The sequence below is a fragment of the Gracilinanus agilis genome, chromosome 1 (assembly GCF_016433145.1).
Source record: "Gracilinanus agilis isolate LMUSP501 chromosome 1, AgileGrace, whole genome shotgun sequence".
Lineage (NCBI taxonomy): Eukaryota > Metazoa > Chordata > Mammalia > Didelphimorphia > Didelphidae > Gracilinanus > Gracilinanus agilis.
The window spans coordinates 703,795,287-703,816,407 of record NC_058130.1 but is presented as its reverse complement, the minus strand read 5'-3'; the positions used below and the strand labels follow the sequence as shown (position 1 = coordinate 703,816,407).

General features: G+C 45.2%; 2 protein-coding genes across 2 annotated transcripts in view; one reads left to right on the top strand and one right to left on the bottom strand.

Moving 5' to 3' along the window:
• Nucleotides 1-9,664: 9,664 nt before the first annotated feature.
• MFSD3 (major facilitator superfamily domain containing 3) lies at nucleotides 9,665-12,880 on the top strand. Its single transcript, XM_044658326.1, has 6 exons — nucleotides 9,665-9,730; nucleotides 9,911-10,686; nucleotides 11,675-11,822; nucleotides 11,907-12,019; nucleotides 12,166-12,275; nucleotides 12,595-12,880. Exons 2-6 carry the CDS (start codon nucleotides 10,005-10,007, stop codon nucleotides 12,766-12,768), a joined length of 1,227 nt encoding a protein of 408 aa, XP_044514261.1. The 5' UTR covers nucleotides 9,665-9,730; nucleotides 9,911-10,004; the 3' UTR covers nucleotides 12,769-12,880.
• RECQL4 (RecQ like helicase 4) overlaps nucleotides 12,875-21,121 on the bottom strand; it is a 42,564-nt gene continuing 34,317 nt past the window's right edge. Inside the window, exons 16-25 of the mRNA XM_044658325.1 lie at nucleotides 19,513-19,675; nucleotides 17,843-18,105; nucleotides 17,467-17,598; nucleotides 17,017-17,245; nucleotides 15,372-15,501; nucleotides 14,936-15,102; nucleotides 14,486-14,663; nucleotides 14,056-14,221; nucleotides 13,422-13,530; nucleotides 12,875-13,186 (exon numbers count right to left, since the gene is read on the bottom strand). Of these exons, the coding sequence (XP_044514260.1) occupies nucleotides 13,065-13,186; nucleotides 13,422-13,530; nucleotides 14,056-14,221; nucleotides 14,486-14,663; nucleotides 14,936-15,102; nucleotides 15,372-15,501; nucleotides 17,017-17,245; nucleotides 17,467-17,598; nucleotides 17,843-18,105; nucleotides 19,513-19,675 (1,659 nt within the window). The 3' untranslated portion in view covers nucleotides 12,875-13,064. The remainder of the gene's footprint in view (nucleotides 13,187-13,421; nucleotides 13,531-14,055; nucleotides 14,222-14,485; nucleotides 14,664-14,935; nucleotides 15,103-15,371; nucleotides 15,502-17,016; nucleotides 17,246-17,466; nucleotides 17,599-17,842; nucleotides 18,106-19,512; nucleotides 19,676-21,121) is intronic.

Here is a 21,121-nt window from a genome sequence, read left to right as displayed (position 1 = left end):
TTTCTTTCTTTGTTTCTTTGTTTCTTTCTTTGTTTCTTTCTTCTTTGTTTCTTTCTTTGTGTCTTTGTTTCTTTCTTTCTTTCTTTCTTTCCTCCTTTCTTTCTTTCTTTCTTTCTTTCTTTCTTTCCTCCTTTCCTTTTTTCTTTTTCTTTCCTTCTCTCTCTCTCTCCTCTCTTTCCTTCCTTTCTTCCTTCCTCTCCCTCTCTCCTTTCTCAAGAATGACAGACAAAACCCCTAATACAAAAGTAACACAAGACAATTTGAAGTACAATTTATAGAAATTCTGAACAAGGAAAAGGTCACGATGCCATAAAATACAGTTTGAGGCTAACAGTTACTTAATATTTTCTTAAAACTACTCAATTCCATCTTTGTCTATTTCCTTCAAGAGTACTCTGTTAATAAGAGACATTCCCTTCGAACAATGTCCGAAGGCCTTCAGGAAGGGAATAAAGGGTACTGACCCCTCTTCCCTTGGCTTCTATGACTTTCCTCTCTTAGTTCTCCTTTTAACCTTTTAACTGTCTGATTTCTCCTTTGTTGCACCTTTATCTATTTCCACAAACCACCCCTACCCCTCTCCCCAGAAACACAATTCTGTTATTTGACAATATAACTATCACCTCCTGCCAAAGGAATACTTTCTTAAAAGAGAGTATAATTAAACAATAACAAATTAACATGTTGACCATATCGGACTGTGCATGTCTCATTCTGTTTCTGTAGGCCCCACTTCTCTACTGAGGTCCTCTGTCTTCAGTGCCAGTGCTGTCACCTACAAGGAAACCTGTTCTGATCCTTCTAGCTATGAGCTTTCTTTCTGTCCCTAGAACTTTGTATTTACTTATCTGAATGTGGAAGCATATTTAAAAACCTTTGTCTCTCTATAAATATTAAGCAATACCATTCTTTTCCAAAGGCAGCCAGTGGTGCAGTTGATATACTGCTCAGTCAGGAAGATCTCAGTTAAAATTTGGCCTCAGACACTTAAAGCTCTGTGACTCTAGACAAACATTTAACCTCTGACTGCCTCGGTTTCCTCAACTGTATAAAATAGAGGTAATAAGAGCACCTACTTCCCAAGATTATTATAAAGATCTAATGAGATAATATTTATGAAAAGCTTAACTTGGCACAATATCTGCTATATAATAGGTGCTTATTCCCTTCTCTCCATTTCAAGTCCCTTAGAAAGGTAGGTGATAGGAAAAGGACCAAAAGGTCTTTCTTAGAATTAAGGACATTCTGGGCAGCTGGGTAGCTCAGTGGATTAAGAACCAGACCTAGAGACAGGAGGTCCTAGGTTCAAATCCAGCCTCAGACACTTCCCAGCTGTGTGACCCTGGGCAAGTCACTTGACCCCCATTGCCCACCCGTACCAATCTTCCACCTATAAGTCAATATACAGAAGTTAAGGGTTTAAAAAATTAAAAAAAAAAAGAATTAAGGATATTCTCCAAAAAATTTTAACATAGAATAACTCTTGACTTATTTATATTATTGCCTTCCTTAACCCTGATGCCAATGGGTTACTGATTCATCCTAGGGCAATCCTGCTTATCATTAGACCCACTCTTCTCCATTGAGATAGTCTTAACTTAACAACTTCAGGAGTGCAGTAAATGGATGGAGACTTGGTTACTCAACAATTCCAGAATGTTAATCCAAACTTTAACACATCAATCCAAACTTTAACACATTTTTAACATATTTGTTCAAGATTCCTTTAACTATTGCTTGAAATTTTCTTGGGGCAGCCTCATGTCAGAAAGCAATTGAGTCCATGACAGTTTGGATAGCTCTCTTTCTAAGGGAGAAGTAGTTTGGATATGGAAAAATGGAAAATTAAATAAAATTGTTTCTGACAGATGAGGTTGAAAATACCCAGCATGGGTTTAGTATGAATGGTTTTTCTTTAATGTAAGCATATGTAGTATCTTCTTAGGATTCTCTGAAACTGTCCTTTCAGTCATTTCTTACAGTGAAATAATATTCCATTACACCAATGTACCCTAATTTGTTCAGCCATTCCTCAACTGATAGGCATTGCCTTTGTTCCCAGTTTTTGGTTACTGCAAAAAGAGGTGTTATAAATATTTGTATCCTTATGGGCCTGTTTCCTCTTTCTTTGTACCCTTTGGGGGTATAGTCCTAATAGTGGTATTACTAGGTCAAAGGGCATGCAGAATTTAGATTTTGGGGCTATAGTTCCAAGTTGCTTTCCAGAAGGGCTGGACCAATGCACAATTCTGCCATTCTCCTGATGTGCCTCCTTCCCCACAGATCCTCTAACAATTGCCATTTTTACATTTTTGTCATTTTTACCAATCTGATATGTATGAAATAGAATCTCGGAGTTCTTGAACTATTAGTGATTAGGAGCACTTTTTCATAGGTCTGTTGATAGCTTATATTTCAGTCTTTTATCTTTTGACCATATATTTCCTGAGGAATGGCTCTCTCTCTCTCTCTCTCTCTCTCTCTCTTTCTCTCTCTCTCTCTCTCTCTCTCTCTCTCTCTTTCTCTCCCCCTCTCTCTCTCTCTTTTTTTTTAAACTTTTACCTTCCATCTTAGAATTACTACTGTGTATTGGTTCTAAGGCAGAAGAGCAGTAAGGGCTAGGCAATGGGGGTTAAGTGACTTGCCCAGGGTCACACAGCTAGGAAGTGTCTGAGGCCAGGTTTGAACCCAGGACCTCCTGTCTTTATGCAATGCTCTCTTTCCTCCTCCTACCTTCTACAAGGGCCTCCTGGTCCCACCTTCTACAAGAAGCCTTTTCTGATCTCCTTTAATGCTAATGCCTTTCCTCTATTGATGATCTCTGCCTTATCCTGTATATATCTTGTTTGCATAGTTATTTTTATATTGTCTCCTTTCAATTGTGAGCACCTTGAGGGCAGAGACTGTCTTTTGCCTTTATAACCTCAGTGCTTAGCACAGTGCCTGGAACATAGTAAGCATTTAATATATACTTATTGACTGACTCTCCTTATCATTTTATCATTAGGTAAGTGTCTAAGGCAGGGGTTGGCAACGTTGAGCCATGTCTGGCTCTTTTGAGGGCCAGATATGGCTCTTTCTGCAGGAGCCATAAAGTCAATTTTTTTTCGGGCACTGTTACAGGAGCGCACTGTGAGCACTGTAGGGCTCTCACGAAATTACATTTAAAAAAATGTGGCATTTATGGCTCTCACAGCCAAAAAGGTTGCCGACCCCTGGTCTAAGGTCTCTTCTAGCTCTAATTCTCTTACTTGTATGTCACAGCTAAGTGAGACTGGTTCTCATCTGAAATCCATCAAACAATTAACCAACAAATTTTAAAAAATAAGCACCCATGATAAGGTAAGACCTTACCTAGGTCTTAGGAATACAAAGATAAAAATCAAACAGTCCCTGCCCTCAAGAAATGTATGTTCTGTTAGGAGAGACAGCACTAGAACAATAGAATAATTCTATATAAATTCTATACAACAAATCTATACAATAATAGGATAAATAATTCCATACAAATTATATACAGAATACAAATAGGATCATCAATCTAGTGGGAAAATAACCTCAGAGACTGTGTAGTCCAATGTTATGATTTTACAGACGAGGAAACTGAGGCCCAGAAAAGTTAAGTAATTCACTAGGCCAAGGTCACACAGGTAAGTGACAGAGGTGAGATTTGAATTCAGATCCTCTGAATATAAAGCTAGTGCTTTCCTTACCATGTTACTTAGCAATATATATTTATATAAGATAAATGTAAAATAAATAGAAGGTCATTTTGGGGTGGGTTGGGGCTGAGAAATACCTCACAGAGGTGTCAACTGTGCAATTTCGGAAGAAACAGGATTCTAGGAAGTGGAGGTGAGATGAAGTGAGTAGAGAGCATATGCTAGGAATGGGGGACATGGAGGAGCAGGGAACAATCAAGACAAAGGTGTAGAGGAAAATAGAGTGTCACATATAAGGTTAGTTTGGCTGGGCTTGAATAGCTTATATTTGACCCAAGAGGCATTATATTTGACCCAGCGAGTTTACTGAGTAGAGGAGTGACCTCATCAGACTAACACTTTTTAGAAAATCACTTTGCCAGCTTTGTGGAGGACAACTTGGCCAGGGGAGAGATTTGCATCAGGGAGAACAAACAACCGCTCAACCAACAAATATTCATTAAAAAATTTTAAAATAGTATTTATTTTTTCTCCAATTGCACATAAAACCAATTTTTAACATTTGAAACTTTTTCAATTTTAAAAGTTTTTCAATAAAAAAATTGAGTTCTAAATTCTCTCCCTCTCTGTCCTCCCTCCCCAGATGGCAAGCAATTTGATATAGTTTATACATGTGCAATCATGCAAAATATCTTTCCATATTAGTGATGTTGGGGAAGAAAACACAGACCAAAAAAATAAAGGCAAAATAAAGAAAATGAAAATTCATATGCTTTGATCTGCACTCACACTCTGTCAGCTCTTTCTCTGGAGGTAGGTAAAACCTTTTTCATCATTGGCTCCTTTGGAATTATCTTGATCATTGTATTGCTGAGAAGTCATTCACAGTTGGTCATCATACAATATTGCTGTTACTGTGTACCATCAACAAGTACTAAGTGCTTACTAGGTTCCAGACACTGTGCTAAATCTAGGGCCACAAAGATGAAAATGAAGCAGTCCTGCTCCTCAAGAAACTTAAATTCTAATAGGGTTGGCCAAATGTACATATATAATATATGCCAAATAATACATGGCAGTTTGGGGAGGCATGTTATTAGGAAAATCTTCATATAGAAGATGGCACTTGAGCCGAATCTTGCAGGAAATCAAGAATTCCAAGAGACTAAGATAAATAGGGGGCAGCTGGGTGGCTCAGTGGATTGAGAGCCAGGCCTAGAGACTGGAGGTCCTAGGTTCAAGTCCGGCCTCGGACACTTCCAGCTGTGTGACCTTGGGCAAGTCACTTGACCCCTATTGCCCACCCTTACCACTCCTGGGCCAAGGACGATCCCTAGCCCGGATGAAAAAGGAGGAGGGTTGGGCGTGGGGCTAGCAAACCCACCCTGTAAAAACTACATCTGCTAAAGAAACTGCAACCTAAAGTAGGGGCAGCTGGGTTAGCTCAGTGGATTGAGAGCCAGGCCTAGAGACGAAAGGTCCTAGGTTCAAGTCCAGGCTCAGACACTTCCCAGCTGGGTGCCCCTGAGCAACTGTGTGACCCATTGCCTACTGGTTGTGGTCCTATGCTCCTAGAATGGAGTCCCAGGATAAAAAAAAAAAAAAAAAAAAGATAAATAGAGAATAATTTCAGGCAAGGGGGAAGAGTAGGTGCAAAGGCAGGGAGACGGGAAATGAAGTGTCATATGAGAAGGAAGGAGATAAACATTTATTAAGCACTTGCTACGTGCACTTGACAAATATTAACTTGATTGATCCTCAAAAAAAAAAAAAAAACCCTGGGAAGTAGGTACTATTGTTGAGGAAACTGAGGCAGATAAGAGATTAAATGACTTGTCCAGGGTTACACAGCTAGTAAGCATCTGAGACTGGATTTGAACTCAGGTATTTTTTTTAAATTTAGAATATTTTCCCATGGTTATATGATTCATGTCCTTTCCCTCTCCCCCAAATCCCCTCCACCCATAGCCGATACGCAATTCACTAGGTTTTACATGTATCATTGATCAAGACCTATTTCCATATTATTGATAGTTGTATGAGGGTGATTGTTTAGCGTCTACATCCCCAGTCATATACACATCAACCCATGTGATCAAGCAGTTGTTTTTCTTCTGTGTTTTTACTCCCACAGTTCTTTCTCTGGATGTGGATAGTGTTCTTTCTCACAAGTCCCTTAGCTTTGTTCTGGATCATTGCATTACTGCTACTAGAGAAGTCCATTATGTTCAATTGTACCACAGGGTATTGTTGTGTGGAGATGGAAAGCATGGAATCCCTGCAAAGTTACAGGGACAGCCTCACCCAGAATTCCAGGGGACCCCCCCTGGAGAATTTTGGGTGAGGGGGCAGTTGAGAGGAATTGGCAGTTACTTTGTGGAGGTTGAAGTGAACAGACACCCTGCTTACTACTCCACACTTGGGGGTTCACTTGAGAGGCCATAGTGGCATAGCTAGTATGATTACTACATAAGGATTAGCCTGTTTAGCAGGGTTAGTTTATATCAACTTCAATACAACAATATTTAATGATTAGAGAGTAAAGATATTCATTAATAGCAAGAGAGCTAATTTTAGTTAAGTGCCTCATCCCCTCCTGTGAGGGGGCAAGGGCAGCTTCAAACTAACAGTTCAGGGTCACCTTTCATTATCCTAAACCCTTCATTAATCTCTCTAGTTTACCTTGTTATTTCCTAATACAACCTATACCTTCAAATCTGTGCCTGGTAATTATTTGGGGGAATACTCACAACTCAGTCTGGACATCTAGTTTGAATCCTGTCTGTTGCCAGTTTTAAGATCATCTCTGTCCTCAACAGTTATATAGCTAGCTTCTGTTTATTCATCTATCAGACCTGTGAGGAATATAAATTAAAGAAAGGGAACATCATTGGGGTTTCAGCCATAACAGAAACTTACCAGAAGAATCTCATTCCTGTCTTCATTACCAACTGAAACCAGCAACTGTTTAGGGGGGAGGGGTTTGAGAGCCAGGAGTGTTTTACCCCCTCCTTCCTCAATCAATGGCTCTTGACTTGAAGCTCTATTTGGCCCTGACACATTTATCTGCTTCTCCAAATTATCTGTTATTATCATCATAACAGTATCAGTTTCTGTATAACACTGTTCTCCTGAACTCAGATATTCTTGATACAAATTCATGGTGATTTCTTTGTTCCTCAGTGCTCTATCCACTTTGCTACCTTGCTGCTTATATTAGGAGTGAGAACAGGGAGTAGGTCAGTTAGGAGGCTATTGTAATAGTTCAGTTATATGTAGAAAAGAGAATGGATACGAAAGCTATTGTGGGAAAAGAAATAAATTTAAATTTATATTTGGCAACTGATTGGATATGTGGGATTAGGGAAAGTAAGGAATCAGGGATAATGCCAAGTTCAAGAAGGTGGGTGACTACGAAGGAGAGTGGAGTACTCGACAGAAACAGATGCCAAGGCACAGTTAGGTAGTAGACAAAGCACTAGGCCTGAAGTTGGCCTGGGTTCAAATCTGGCCTCAGATATTTCCTAGTTGTATGATTCTGGGCAAGTCACTTAACCTCAATTGCCTAACCTTGCTGCTCTTCTTTCTTGGAATTGATTCTAAGATATAAGGTAAGGGTTTAAAAAAAATAAAAGAAATAGATGCTGGTGGAACATCCAGTTTGAAATGCTTAATGGGCAGGCAGTAGGTGATGTGGGGATAAAGCTCAAGGGAGAGACTAGGGCTGGATATATGGACTTAGGAGTCATCGTTAAGGAGATGATAATGGAGTGTGGAGTTAATAAGGTCAACAAGAGAGAAAGAAAATAGAAATGGGTTCAGGCAGATGTTGGAGCACCCAGCATTTAGGGGGGTATGAAATAGAAAATGAACAAGCAAAGGAAAATGAGAAAAAGCAGAAAAAGAAGGAAGAGGAGGAGGAGAAGGATAGGGAGAGGAAGAAGGAAGAATGAGAAGAAAGAAGGAAGGAGGAGGAGGAGGGGGAGAAGGATGAAGAAGGGAAAGAGGAGATGAAGGTGATATCTAGGAATTCAACAGGATGAAATGGAGCAGAGGTCAAGAAAGAGTAGGATTAAGAAAAGGCCATCAGATCAAGCAATGAAACAATTAACTTTGGAGATAGCCATTTATATTGGATAGGGAGGCAAATATTTGAGAGAAGAGGGCGATAAAATGTTAAAATTTTTAACTATGGAGTCAAGACTGGGAAGGAAGGAAACGCAGGTTAGGGAATGGGAAAGTATAAGGTATGGGAAGGGTTAGAGTTTGAAGACTAGCTTTAGGATGGGGTAGGCCTAGGGAGAGACAAAATGGTAGCTGGTTATATGCCAAGAGGATTTAAGAGATGAAAGGTATGACCATCCTTCCATATAGCTGAGTTTAAGTACAGAAATAAGTTACCATAATTTTGAAGACAGAAGAAATAGGCGATTAAGATGTTTGAGAGGATGTCAGTATGAATATTGAGTCTCCTAGTCTAAGGGGAGCAGTTGGGGTACAGAGGAAGATTAAGCCAGTCACTGAATTTCTTAAGAAGGAAAAAAATGTTGAGGACCAATAGATAACAGCTACTAGAATCCTGATTGTTGTACTTCAGTTGTTTCAGATTCTTTGTTTTGGGGGGTTTTCTTGGCAAAGAACCTGGAGAGGTTTGCCATTTCCTTCTCCAGCTCATTTTACAGATGAGGACATGGGGACAAACAGGCTTAAGTGATTTGCCCAGGGTAAGTGTCAGGTTGGATTTAAACACAGGTCTTCCTGACTGCAGGCCTGGGGCTCTAGAGATTTACTGTACTATCTAGTTGCCAGAAAGGAAGAAGACCTGGGTTCAGTTTCCTTGTACTGACTCTGGCTGTGTGACCTTGGGCAAATCACTTAACCTTTTCATACACTAGATTATAAATTATTATAAGTTACTCAGAAGGTGCCAGTCTTCACTGGCATAGGTAATGTCCTCAAACCAGAAATTCCCTCTATCAATCAGTGAAATCACAGGTCCCTCAGGGTTATTCCCCCATATTCACTCTAAAGTTAGGTCCTCTATGGAATTATCCCAGGTTTAAGGTACTCTGTGAGTATACATTCCTAAAATTATAGCTCCCAAGCTTTTACTGGTGCACTTACTTTTAGTAGACAGTAAATTCTTGGAGTCAGGAAGACCTGAATTCAAATCTTCTCTCAGACATTTATTTGCTGTGTGACTCTCAGCTAATCATTTAATTTCTTTATGCTTAGCTTCCTCAACTGTAAAATGGGAATAACACTTGCCTCCTAGGGTTGTTGTGCGGATAAAATGAGAAAATATCTTAAAGTTTTTAACACAGTGCTTGGCCACAGTAAGCAAATTGCTTTCCAGTATGATTAGTTTCCAGCTACACCAACAATGCATCAGTAGACCTATTTTCCCACATGCCCTCCATTTTAGTCATCTCAGTCAATCTGATGGGTTTGTGGTGGTTATCTCAGAGTCGTTTTAATTTGCATTTCTTTAATTTAGTGATTTGGAGCATTTTTTCCTACTACGGGGATGACACCTTTGTTTTTTTCCTCTGAAGCCCAGAGGGGGTAGTGACTTGTCAGCTTCTAATGCTACGTCATCAGGCTGGCGTCCACACTAGGTTCTTTGTCTCCAAACCCTTGGCCCAGCACCGTTCTTTTAAGGCTTCAAAGACTGCGGAGTGTAACAACTTGGACAGCGAACACGGTAGCGTGCATGCGACTAGGCAGGCACGGCTTATTATAAGGGCGATGAGCCTAAAAATAGGCTACCGTGTCTCTCTAGCCACCAGCCTCGTTTCTCTATGGTCTCAATTCCAAGACGTTCTCCAAAGCCACCGAGAATGCAGCGAGTGGTGCCTAGAGGGGCGAATGAAAATCCATTCAGTGGCTCTTGTTAGCCGTGGGGGTGGGACTGACAACCGGAAGTCCAGATGACCCTTCTAGTCCACTGGTGGTTGGGGGTGGGACTGACAACCGGAAGTCCAGATGACCCTTTTAGCCCACTGGCGGACTCTATGACCTTGGAGGACCGCGCAGGCTGAAAGTCCCATGAGGTTGCTGATGACTTGGTGAAGAGCTGGGGTTGGGGAATTGCAGTGAAGGGCTAGGGGAGTAGGGGGATAAGGGGTTAAAGGGCGCGGGGTCCCTCTCATCCCACCCCTCTGGTTCCGTCTCCGCCGAGGCTACTTCGGTAGCCCCCCAGGGGCCATCGGTATGGCGGGAGCCCTAACACCTGCCTTCTATCCTAGAAGCCTTGCCCACCACCCACGAGCCTACCTGGGGTGGGGGGTAGACACCGAACTTGACCGTGACTTGGCTCCCCGTGACCTGCGATGACCGCTGATGGGCTGCAAGCTTGCGCTGCTGGGCGTGCTGTACCTGGTGCAGGGCTTGCCCCATGGGCTCCAAGCCGGGCTCCTACCACTGCTGCTCCGCTCCCATGGTCTCTCGCTGACCCGCGTGGGGCTGACCCGCGCCCTGCACGCACCCTGGCTGCTCAAGGTGGTCTGGGCCCCGCTGGTGGACCGGAGCGGCTCTCAGCGGGCCTGGCTGGCTCTGAGCACAGGAGCCTTGGGGCTCCTGTGCTCGCTCCTCGCGGCGCTGCCCCCTGTCTCGGGGTCTGCCTCCTCGGGGATGCCGGCAGGGGCGGCTGTGCTGCTGCTGTTGCTGAATGCTGGGGCCGCGGTGCAGGACGTGGCCTTGGACGGACTGGCCGTGCGACTGCTGGCTCCAGCTGAACTGGGCCCAGGCAACACGGTCCAGGTGGTGGCCTACAAGCTAGGAGCGGCCCTCGCTGGTGGGGGGCTCCTGGCGGTTGCTCCCGACCTCACGTGGGGGCCCCTCTTTCTTGGGCTTGCCGCAGTCTATGCACTGACTGCTGCTGTAGCCTGGTGGGCCCCTGCTCTGCAGTTCCCACCCCTGCAGGCCCAGGAGAGCCATTGCTACCCATCTCGAGGGATCCGAGCCCTCCTGGCTGTGCCAGGGACTCCTTGGACTGCTGGCTTTGTCCTTCTTTATAAGTTGGGTGAGTGTCAAGGTCTTATCCCTGGGCCACACAACTTTTGGGCTTTAGTTTCCCCATTTGTAAAATGAGCAGTTTGGTTGGGGACAAGTCTTCCACTGGTAGTCAAGTGACTAACCTCAAATTTGACTCTAATTTGCTGTGTGATAAGCAAATCCCATTGAGCCTTGGAACCTTGGTTTTCTTCTGTGAAATGATGAGTTCGACATATTGGTCTTTAAAAGACTCCCATCCCCATCCCTTAAAACCTTTACCTTCTGGGGGCAGCTGGGTAGCTCAGTGGATTGAGAGCCAGGCCTAGAGACAGGAGGTCCTAGGTTCAAATCCGGCCTCAGACACTTCCCAGCTGTGTGACCCTGGGCAAGTCACTTGACCCCCATTGCCTACCTTTACCACTCTTCCACCTATAAGTCAATACACAGAAGTTAAGGGTTTAAAAACAAAACAAAACAAAAAAACCTTTACCTTCTGTCTTAGAATCAATACTGTATATTGGTTTCAAGGCAGAAGAGAGGTAAGGGCTAGACAATAGGAGTCAAGTGACTTTCTCAGGGTCACAAAGCTAGGAAGTTTTCTAGGACAGATTTAAACTCAGGATATTCTAGGACTGGTTCTCAATTTACTGAGCTACCTAGCTGCCCCTCCCCCCAAAAAAACCCCCAAACTTTTCCAGGCCTGATTAGATGACCAATTTTGAGATTCCTTTTATATAGGCAGAAGCATGGTAGAATGAAGAGCACTAGATTGGCATCAGAAGACCCAAGTTTGGATCCTGGCACTGCCACTAAGTAGCTGTGTGCCATTGGGCCAATTTTGTAAAACAAAGGAATTGGCTTCTGATCTCCTAAATTCTGAGATTCTCTAGCAGTGAAGGAAAGGTTCCTGGAGGAGGCTGGACTTGACTGTGAAGGCCAGGCAAGTGCCAAGACCCACTTTTGGGGGGGGGAAGGCTTGCTCAGCTAACCTTGTCCCATGTCTGTCCCATGCCCAGGTGAACAAGGTGCCATCAGCATGTTCCCTCTCTTTCTGCTGGACCAGGGGGTATCAGCTACAGAAGTGGGGCTGTGGAATGGCATGGTGGCCGTGGGCTTCTCCATTGCTGGCTCTTCCCTGGGTGGTGTCCTTCTTGCCAGGCACAGGTAAGAGAAGCATCACGGAGGGGAGGGATGGAGGGGAAGTTGGATCAACGTTGACCTGAGCCCTCCCTCTCCCCCTCTACCTAGGCAGCCCCTGCCTCTCCTGAAGCCCCTTCTCCAACTGCGTATTGGGGCCCTAGCCTTCCAGATGGCTCTGCTCTTCTGCTTCCCTAGCTCCAGCCTGGGGAGCCTTTTAAAAGGTGAGCAGGAATGCAGGGTCTTGGCACAGGCAGAGGTGCTACAGAAAGGGACTGGTTTGTGGATAGTGGTGTCCCTCAGGGCAGATTTTGGGGAAGTGAAGGACAGAAGGGGACTGTTGACTGGCACTGACCTTTCACCTTGTCAGGAGCTGCCCTGGTGAGCCTTGGCCCCCAGCACTTTCTGAGTGGCACTGTGACTACTCTCACCTTTGCTCTCATGATGCACTGTAGTCAGCAAGCACACAGCACAATCCAGGTACTTGGCAGGGTGGTGGTGTGTGTATTGGGGGTAATCTTGGGTCCCCCAGCCTGATCAGGCTCCTTTAGATGGAGATGAGGGCTGCTCCTTCCCCCGAGATGGCAAAGGTTTAGTATAAATGGCAGCTGAGGCACTCCCCAAATGGCAGAGGACTCACTCTAGGAAGCATCTATATTCTGGGACTTTGCAGCACTCAGGGGAGCCCTGTCAATGTGGGAAGGAGAGATGCATGCTACGAATGGTCATTTTTAGGGGAAATTGTGGTGCATTGTGGGGCTTTAGGATCCCTTTAGGCTCTGCCCTCTCTTCTCCCTAGTCTACTCACTACAGCTTCCTGGCCACACTGGAGCTACTGGGGAAGTTGCTGCTGACCACAGGGGCTGGAGCCCTGGCAGATGGGCTGGGCCTGGGGCTATGTTTCACACTCTTCCTTGTCCTCTCCCTGGTAGCCCTGCTGTACTTGGACTTAGCTCCCAGTAACCTGGGTTGAACAGGGGGAGAAAATGAAGAGAACACTGTCTCATTTCCTGCTTCCCACACCCTAAACCAAGGCTAGACCCTGGGATCTATTTTCAGTATCAATAAAAATATTGAACCTTTTATTTTCTGCTTTGAAGATTGTCCTTTCTCCTTTTAGAAAGTAAATGGTAGTTGGGGTGTGTTTCCAGTCTGGTACCACATGCCTTTTTCCTGCAGAAAGCAGGAGGTGGGCATCTGATCAGTCAACTCTCACTGAGGGTGGCAGCAACTTTCTGATGGGAATGATGGGATGAGACCCTTTCAGATTCATTTCCAGGCAAGAATCTCTCTTGTGGCTAGGCGGAGGAGGCTGGGGAAGCTCACGTGCAGGTATTTCCGCCAGAATCGACGGTCCTTTCCATAAACCTCTGCTGGGTAACAGGGGCTTCCTGTGGGCATGAGATGGGGATACAGGGGCATGAGATCCAGGATGGAAAAGCTTAGTACCCTACTACACTGGGACTGGAAATGGTCCTGTCTATGCCAATGCCAGCAATGGGCCCAGAGAAAGTAGGAATTCCTCTCAGGGGAGTTGGGTGCTGAGAATGATCCCAGGGACGTTCAGTTGGGTCCTAGTGATGGGGAATAATAAGAAGGCAAAAAAGCAGGAGGCCCATCTCTCACCAATGCCATGAAAGATCCTGGCAAGAGCTCTGCCTGAGAACTTCTCCTCCTGCCGGATGGATAGCAAATGGCGGATGTCAGAGCAGATTGAACTCTCCCAGTCTTGGAGCTGTGTAACATGAGGGTAAATAGTGAGGAGGAGTTGGGCCAGGCCTACCAGGCTGTACCAGCAGCCAGAAGATTCAGGGCTCTAGGCAAATGGGCCAGGTCAAGCTAAGTTCTCATTAAAGAAGATAATGCTTAATCCACAATCCTCCCCAACTCTCCTCAGCTTGCAGCAGGGCTGAAGGTCAAGCAGATAATGGAGAGTATCTTAAAGAACAATCTCCAGCTTAATAATAACGAATGGCCCCAGTTTACCCAAATTCATTCTCAGTAGGCCTCTGGTCAGACAGGTCTCATGGTCACCTCCCATGGTTACCTCCCACTGTTTTTTCTTGTCTCTGCACCTGTGAAGTCTACCTTCTGAGATTCTCTGACCATGGCACACATTTCAAATGTCTGAAGTGGGTAAGTAATGTCTCTCGCTGAGGGGATGGTCTATGTTTCTCCCTTTTCTATCTCCCACAGTGCATCCAAGCCTGGGTTCTTTTCCAAGGGAGGGATGTTGACTTTGGAGACTAGTGACACTTACTCTGGCCTGACCAAAGTCATGATTCTGCTCACTCTCTTCCCTGAATTGGTCTTCAAAAAGTGCTTCTGTCCCCTCCTCAAAGTAATGGGTAAGCAGGGCCTTTAGTTGGTCACTCCTTTCTTCATCTGCATGTTCCATGCAGAGCCCACAGTTGGGGAAAGCCACCCTAAGAAGCAGAGCAGGACACATGATAAAATAATGCAGCCAAAGCGACTTCAAATGATGTCTGCCAGTATGTGCTGGGGGGGAGGGGGTTCTGCCTTCCACCCTCTAGGGTCCCAGCCTCATGAATTGTGTTGAAGGAGGTAGGCTTCTCCTTGTAGTAACTAGTAACAAGAAACCCACTTCAGCCTCCAAGGAGGGGAGAAGGCTTCCAGGAGAGGTGGGGGCCAACACCATCTTCAGTTCCTGGTTCCTAATTTCCCCATACCTTTGGAAGGCCTGGAAAGTGGCCCGTAGCTGAGCCAGAGCTTCTTTTTCTCGGGCTTGGATTCGCTGGTGCAGAAAGTCACAAATTTCATCCTGCTCAAAGGCTGTCAGGCCTGGGGATCGCACATGGAATGACAGGTCCCTAAACTCCACCAGGATCCCTGTACGACGAGGAGCTCCTGCATCAAGGAGGGAAGAGGGGTCATTCAGGTCACCTAAGAATGGTTAGACTTTTGCTCTTAACTAGCCAAAGGTCCTGTCCCAGACACAGTCCCTTTCCTCTATTCTCCTTGCCCCCAGGCCCTGCCAGGAAGTCTTTCTCATTGTGAGGTATACATATTTAGGGAAGAGGAAGCCTCATTGTAAGACACCTTTAACAGGGTTAGAGGCCAAGCTGTAGGAGAGGAGGCAGGGTATATATAGGGGGAAGAGCCCACATATACCCCCTTACCCTTTCCAGGAGCCACTTCCCATTGTAGCTGGTTCAGTGTTCGCCGGACGAGGGCTGATTCCCAGCCCATTGAGTCAGCCAGCTCCACCACGTTGAAGTCTAGGGAATTCCTGCCTTTGGCCTTGGCTGGCTGCTGTTGAGTCAGGCCCATAGCCACAGGGGGGCACCTGACATGGGGCAGAAGGGAGAAAGAGGCCTGCTTTGGCTCCTTGGCCCCTAAAAGACACATTCCTGGACTCCCACCATCACCTATAAAAAGGTGCCTGCCTTGGTCCTCAAGGTGATGCCAAATGTAGTGAGTAGGTCTTAGTTCTACCTTTTTTCAGTGTATCCTTCCATGCAAAGCCACTAGCCTGAGGCTGGATTTCAAGCCAGAGGTAGAAGTGATTCAGATCCATCCAACTCTTGTGGGATATTGGTCACAAGATCTCCTTACCTCTTGGCCAAGGCCTGGAGCTGCGGGGGCCCACCATAGCATTTCAAATGGCAAGTGGCAAAAGTCGGGGCCAGCAACTTCAGCCAACTTCTAGGGTGGAGCTCCAGGTAGCAGAGCAGTGTCTCAATGGCTGGCAAAGTGCAAAAGGGAAATAAGTCATGAGAGACCTGAGGCATCTTGACCCCAGGTCCTGCCCTTTCCCATAGGCTAGGGTCAGAGATGATGTGTGCTTCTAGTGTCTGACTGGTGGCCAGTTTCATGGGGAAGATGGAGGCTAAAGCAGGGTAAGAGATGGGATGACCAACTTCCTCATCTCATTTAATGCAAAATGAAGAGTTAGAATTCCAGTCTCCTTCATTGGGTCTCCCTTCAGGTTATACCAACTAACTGGGGGTGCCTTCATCAGTTCCTGTAGATTCAATTATCTCTGGGCTAATTATTCAGATGTACATATCTAGCCCTAATCTTCAGTCTTGCATCTTCAAACTAAATGTCCTATGCATAACTTAAACTCAACATATCCAAAACAAAACTCAATTTATCTTTCTTCCCAAACGCTTCCCTTCTTCCTGATGTTCCTATGTTGGGGGGGTACCTTTGATAGTACCATCTTCCTTGACACCCTAACCCTGCATCCTGGGTTTCATGCTCAGCTCCTCACCCTCAATTCCTATATCACATCTGTTGCCAAATCTTGTCAATTCTACCCTCATGATATCTCTCATCTCTCCTGTGACACTGCCACCAGCCAGGTGTGGGCCCTCATCACCTCACATCTGGATGCTAGCTAGTTGGTCTCCCTGCCTCAAATATATGTCTTCTAGTTCATCCTCTTCTACTCTGCTGTCAGATTGGCACAGATCTGACCACACCACCTCCCCTATTCATCAAAAATCCAGTGGCTCCTTTGTTTGATTCTAGGATCAAATGTAAAATCTGTCTTCATAACCTGACTCCCTCCTACCTTTCCAGTCTTATATCTTACTACACATACTCTGTGATCCAGTGACATCAGCCTCCTTGCAGGTTCTTGCACATGACATGCCATGTTCTCCATGTCTGTTTTCACTGTCTCCCATCATTTTCCTTCCCTGGCTTCCTTCAGGTCTCAGATTAAATTCTACTTTCTATGAGAAGTTCTTCCTGATTCCCCTCAGTACTAGTGCTTTCTTTTTGTTGATTATTCCTCATTTATCCTGAATATTTCTAGTTTGCATGTAGTCTCCCCATTAGCCTGTTGAGCTTTGTTTTTGTTTTGTTTGCCTTTTTGTTGTATCCCCAGTGCTTACTTAGCACAGTGCCTGGCACACAGTAGCTGTTTAATAAGTGCTTGTTGACTTGTCTAGATGATCCTCGGGGCCTTTTCCTGCTCCAAAATCTATGATCCTTTGAAATAATGAGTAAAGCTACAACGTGGGGATAAGAACATTGTCTCAGAAGACAAGAAAATGGGGAGTTTTGAGTCCTGTTTCTGACAGTAAACATGGGCAAGTCATTTAACTTTCCAAGCTAGCCTCCATTTTCTCATCTATAATACTGATATTAATTTGCACAGGATTATAAGAACTACAGAAATAGAAGAGAGAGCTAAGAGAAACCAGGGCCAGGGCTTGCTTGTCCAGCAGAAAGAATTTCAGGGTCTTACCCTCCTCGCGCATGTCCAAGGTCTCCACCATCTGCTGAATAGAGAAGGCACGTTCATGGCCTGGGCAGGCTCTCGGTACACTGGCAGGAACCTCACTTTCTTCCTGGGGACCAGTCTTCTGTGCACCCTCTCCTCCTGAGCTGGGTATTTCCTGCATCTCTTGACTGCAGTGGGTAGAGCTCTCTTTCTCCAGTGCCTCCAGGATCTCCCCATCATTCAACTCAGCATCCTGCAGAAAGACATCTCCCCACCCCAAAAAAGTCACCAGGGCTCCCCAAGTGAATATCCTTCCCCAGTGGGCACAACATATAGGACCAGGGATTGAAGAAGCTCCTGTGTTGACCCCCTAGTCCCCCACTCCACACTGATCCCTCTTGTTTCCAAAGGCTCAGCTTGGAAAGAGAGGGGTTATGGGCTCCTCTAATGATAGTCTTCTGTCCTCAAACCCACCAGCACCTGTGGCTGTTGGAGCTGCTTTAAACAGGTGCATGGGGGAAACAGCCTCTGCACCAATTTCTTGAGAGTCAGGTAGTCTACAGTGTCAGCGTAGATGTGTTTGCGCAGTTCTCGAAGGTCTTCTCCCTACAGTGAGGAGAAGAGTAGGGTCAGACATTTGTCTTTCCAAGGGCTCGTATTGAAGAGGAGCCAAGGAATATCCCAAATTACGAAATCATAAGCAGTGTTGTGGGTTGTGGGATGAGGCTCAGGTAGAGGGACTTAAAGGGGGAACCTGCCATCTCCATGCCCCCCAGGGCTTACGTGGAACTGAGGGGCAATACCAAAGGGTGCAGACTAATTCTGGAGAGTCTGAGCATTGGGGACTGACCTGGGGCTGCAGGAAGAGGTGGCAGTGGGCAGGCAGCCCATCTCGCCCAGCCCTCCCAATCTCCTGCACATAGCTCTCAATGCTTCCAGGAAGCCCATGGTGCAGCACAGCTCGTACATCTGGCCGGTCCAGTCCCATTCCAAATGCTACTGTGGCTACCACCACCCGAAGTCGACCTTGCATGAAGGCCCGCTGTACCCGCCGCCTCTCAGAGGCTGATAGGCCTGCATGATATGCCTCTGCCACAGCCTCTGGCAGGCGCCCTGCAAAAGGAACAGGGAAGCTGGGAGGCAGGTTTATTAATAACAACTCCATGCATACATGCAATAATAGCATTTACTTAGCTCTTTTAGGAAAAAAATTTTTTTCCACTTGTAAAAATTTTGAGTTTCAAATTTCCTCCCTCTTTCCAAACCCTCTTTGAAAAGTCTAGCAATTTGATATATAGCACTTTTTTTTTTTTTTTAAATTTTAAACCCTTTACTTCTGTGTATTGACTTATAGGTGGAAGATTGGTAAGGGTAGGCAATGGGGGTCAAGTGACTTGCCCAGGGTCACACAGCTGGGAAGTGTCTGAGGCCGGATTTGAACCTAGGACCTCCTGTCTCTAGGCCTGGCTCTCAATCCACTGAGCCACCCAGCTGCCCCCTGATATATAGCACTTTTGGGCAAATAGATAATACCATTTCCACTTAACATGGTATGATACAGATTTGGAGGCAGGCCTGGAATTTCAGAATTCAGAGACCCTGGAAATCATCAAGTAGAAGCTCCTTTTTTCACAAAGGGAGAAGGTGATGCCAGAGAAGTGAGGGGACTTGTCTATGGTCACATAGCTGGTAAGTGGTGAGGCTGGAATTCAAACTCCTGTCTTCTGATTGCAAGGGCAAGGCATCTTACAAGGTCACACACTTGGTGTGCTAAAACTCAGGCTTGGGTGCTTTGATTTGAGTTCTGGCACCTCTTTCCACTACATAATGGTGACTAGAGGCCAGACCCAGGAATAGGAAGGATTCATTGGGGTTCTGAGGAAGGATCAGAGCCCATGCTTTGTGGGAAATGCCACTGTGGGAAGTGAGGGAGCTCCCTTTCTCCAAAAAGACTGTGCTTGGGCTTTGGCCTAAAGCCCTGGTGGCTTTAACCTAAGGAGAAATGCTTGGGGGGGGGGTCCAGTAGTCAGATTAGGACATGGGGAGCTTGGGTTTTGGGATTCTATTCTCATTTTGTTGTGCATGTATACCTGGTTTCTCTTGAAGCAAGGACTGGAAGGACCAATCAAGGCTGATCCTTGTTTTCCCCATTCTTGACCTTAAGTTATCTTCCTTTTCTAGATTTTGGTTAATTGATCTGTCAAATTACTAGGTAGTTGGTGGTACAGCGGAGAGAGTGCAGGATCTTAAGCTGGTTAAGATCTGTGTTCATATCTGGTCTTTACATCATACTAGCTATGTGATACTAGGCAAGTCGCTGAACCACTTTCTGTCTCAGTTTCCCCAACTATAAAATGAGGATAACAACAGCATCTACCTCCCAGTATTGTTATAGGAACCAAATGAGAAATTTGTTAAATGCTTTGTAGATTGAGGCACCATTATCATCATTGGTCCAATTTAGTTCTAAATCCTGTGATTTCCTAATGCTGAGTCCCCATGCTTCTCTCAAGGCCTTACCTCTGGGTCCTGGGGAGTCCTTAGAAGGTTCTAGGCGCCAAGACTCTTGAAGACAAGTCCTGATTAGGGCAGCCACACGTACAGTCTCATCCCTCCGGTTACAGTACACGATGATGGAGCTTAAATCTCTAAACCGCTCTCCCTGTAGCAGACTCACAAGGGCCTATGAAAACAAAGGACCTTTCTCTTAGGGCGGGCTGGGAATTAGACCTTGGGAAAGCATATTAAAAACTCCTTTTTAGTTTCTCTAGAAATATGAAATACTACTTCTTTAACCTAAAACCCTTTCTAGGCTTTTTACACAATTGGTAGAACAAAAGCTAAAGCTTTTTTTTTTTTTTTTTTTTTTTTTTTTTTAAAGAGAAATGGCTTAAGGATGATGGCCAAATTTGACATTAGATAAGATCTCTGTCTTCCCCATCCATGAAGGGATAGGAAGCATGGATCCACTTAGGGGAGTTTCCGTCAGCCACTGAAAGGCAGTTTTTATTCTCAGTTTGGTTGAACTTGTACACTTGTCTTCTCTTGGGGAGGGGCTGAGACTAAGAAGGACCAACCAACATTAGTGAGAATAGAGTATTTTCCCCTATTCTTGACCTTTTTGTGGGCTGCTAAGGAGCCGTACAAAATCAAAAGGACATGGAAACAACAACTAGTTGTTTAGTATGAGACTCCCTTTCAGATAAGACATATGAGTTGCTTAGATTCAGAATTATGAGAAAACACGATTATATCCTAAATCAATCTTCAGGCCATAACCTAGGTCCTTGGCAGGGGGGCCTCTGAGTAGAAGGGCTTCAGTTTCCCAGTCACACACTGGATTAAAACAATGCTAATTTTCCATACTTGCTGCCTTCCTTAGAGACTGCAGAATCAGGCAAAGGTAACCTGAAGTTACCCCAGGGTGTTTAGCATATCATTAGCATTCTATTTACATTTCAGTTTGCTCCCCAGAAGTGGGCAAACAGCAAATCATGGGTAAGGCCACAAAGACCAAAGTGGATTGTGGGTAAAGCAATATCAGTTCCTTGAAGAGGACAAGTCAACAACCCAAATGTCCCCTTTCTTAGTAACTAATCAAGATAAAGACTCCACAGTGCCACTCAATCACCACAACCATACAACTGCCACCCCTCCCTAAAACAATAAAGCTTACTGGCCATGGAGATTGCCCGAGTCATTCATTCTTTGGACAAGACCTCCCTCCCCCACTCCCCGCCATCAACCATAGGCGAGTTATCTCCCTCCTCAAGGCTTTGGTTAACTGACCTGTCAAGTGAGAAGGTTAGGCAGCTAGATGGTTTAGTGGATAGAGCGCTGGGTCTGGAGACAGGAAATCTGAGTTCAAATCTAGCCCCAGATATATATTGTTTTGTGACCCTGGGGAATTCATTTAACCTGTTTGCTTTAACCCACTGGAGAAGGCAATGGCAAACCACTCTATGATCTTTGATAAGACAAGCCCATATGCATATGGACTGTATTTGTAGTATTTATCTGGTAGAACATGGAGGATGGATGGGTGGGTAGGGGAGATATTAGGAGGCTGTGGCCAGAATCCCAGGAAAGAAGGGGTCATTTTCCTCGGTAAGGTAGGTAGTCTAGTTTG

Coding starts and splice junctions, on each gene's coding strand:
- MFSD3 (XM_044658326.1), top strand. CDS start 10,005: ATGGGCTGCAAGCTTGCGCTGCTGGGCGTGCTGTACCTGGTGCAGGGC. Junction 10,687..11,674: donor TGTCCTTCTTTATAAGTTGG/GTGAGTGTCAAG, acceptor TCCCATGCCCAG/GTGAACAAGGTGCCATCAGC. Junction 11,823..11,906: donor GTCCTTCTTGCCAGGCACAG/GTAAGAGAAGCA, acceptor CCCTCTACCTAG/GCAGCCCCTGCCTCTCCTGA.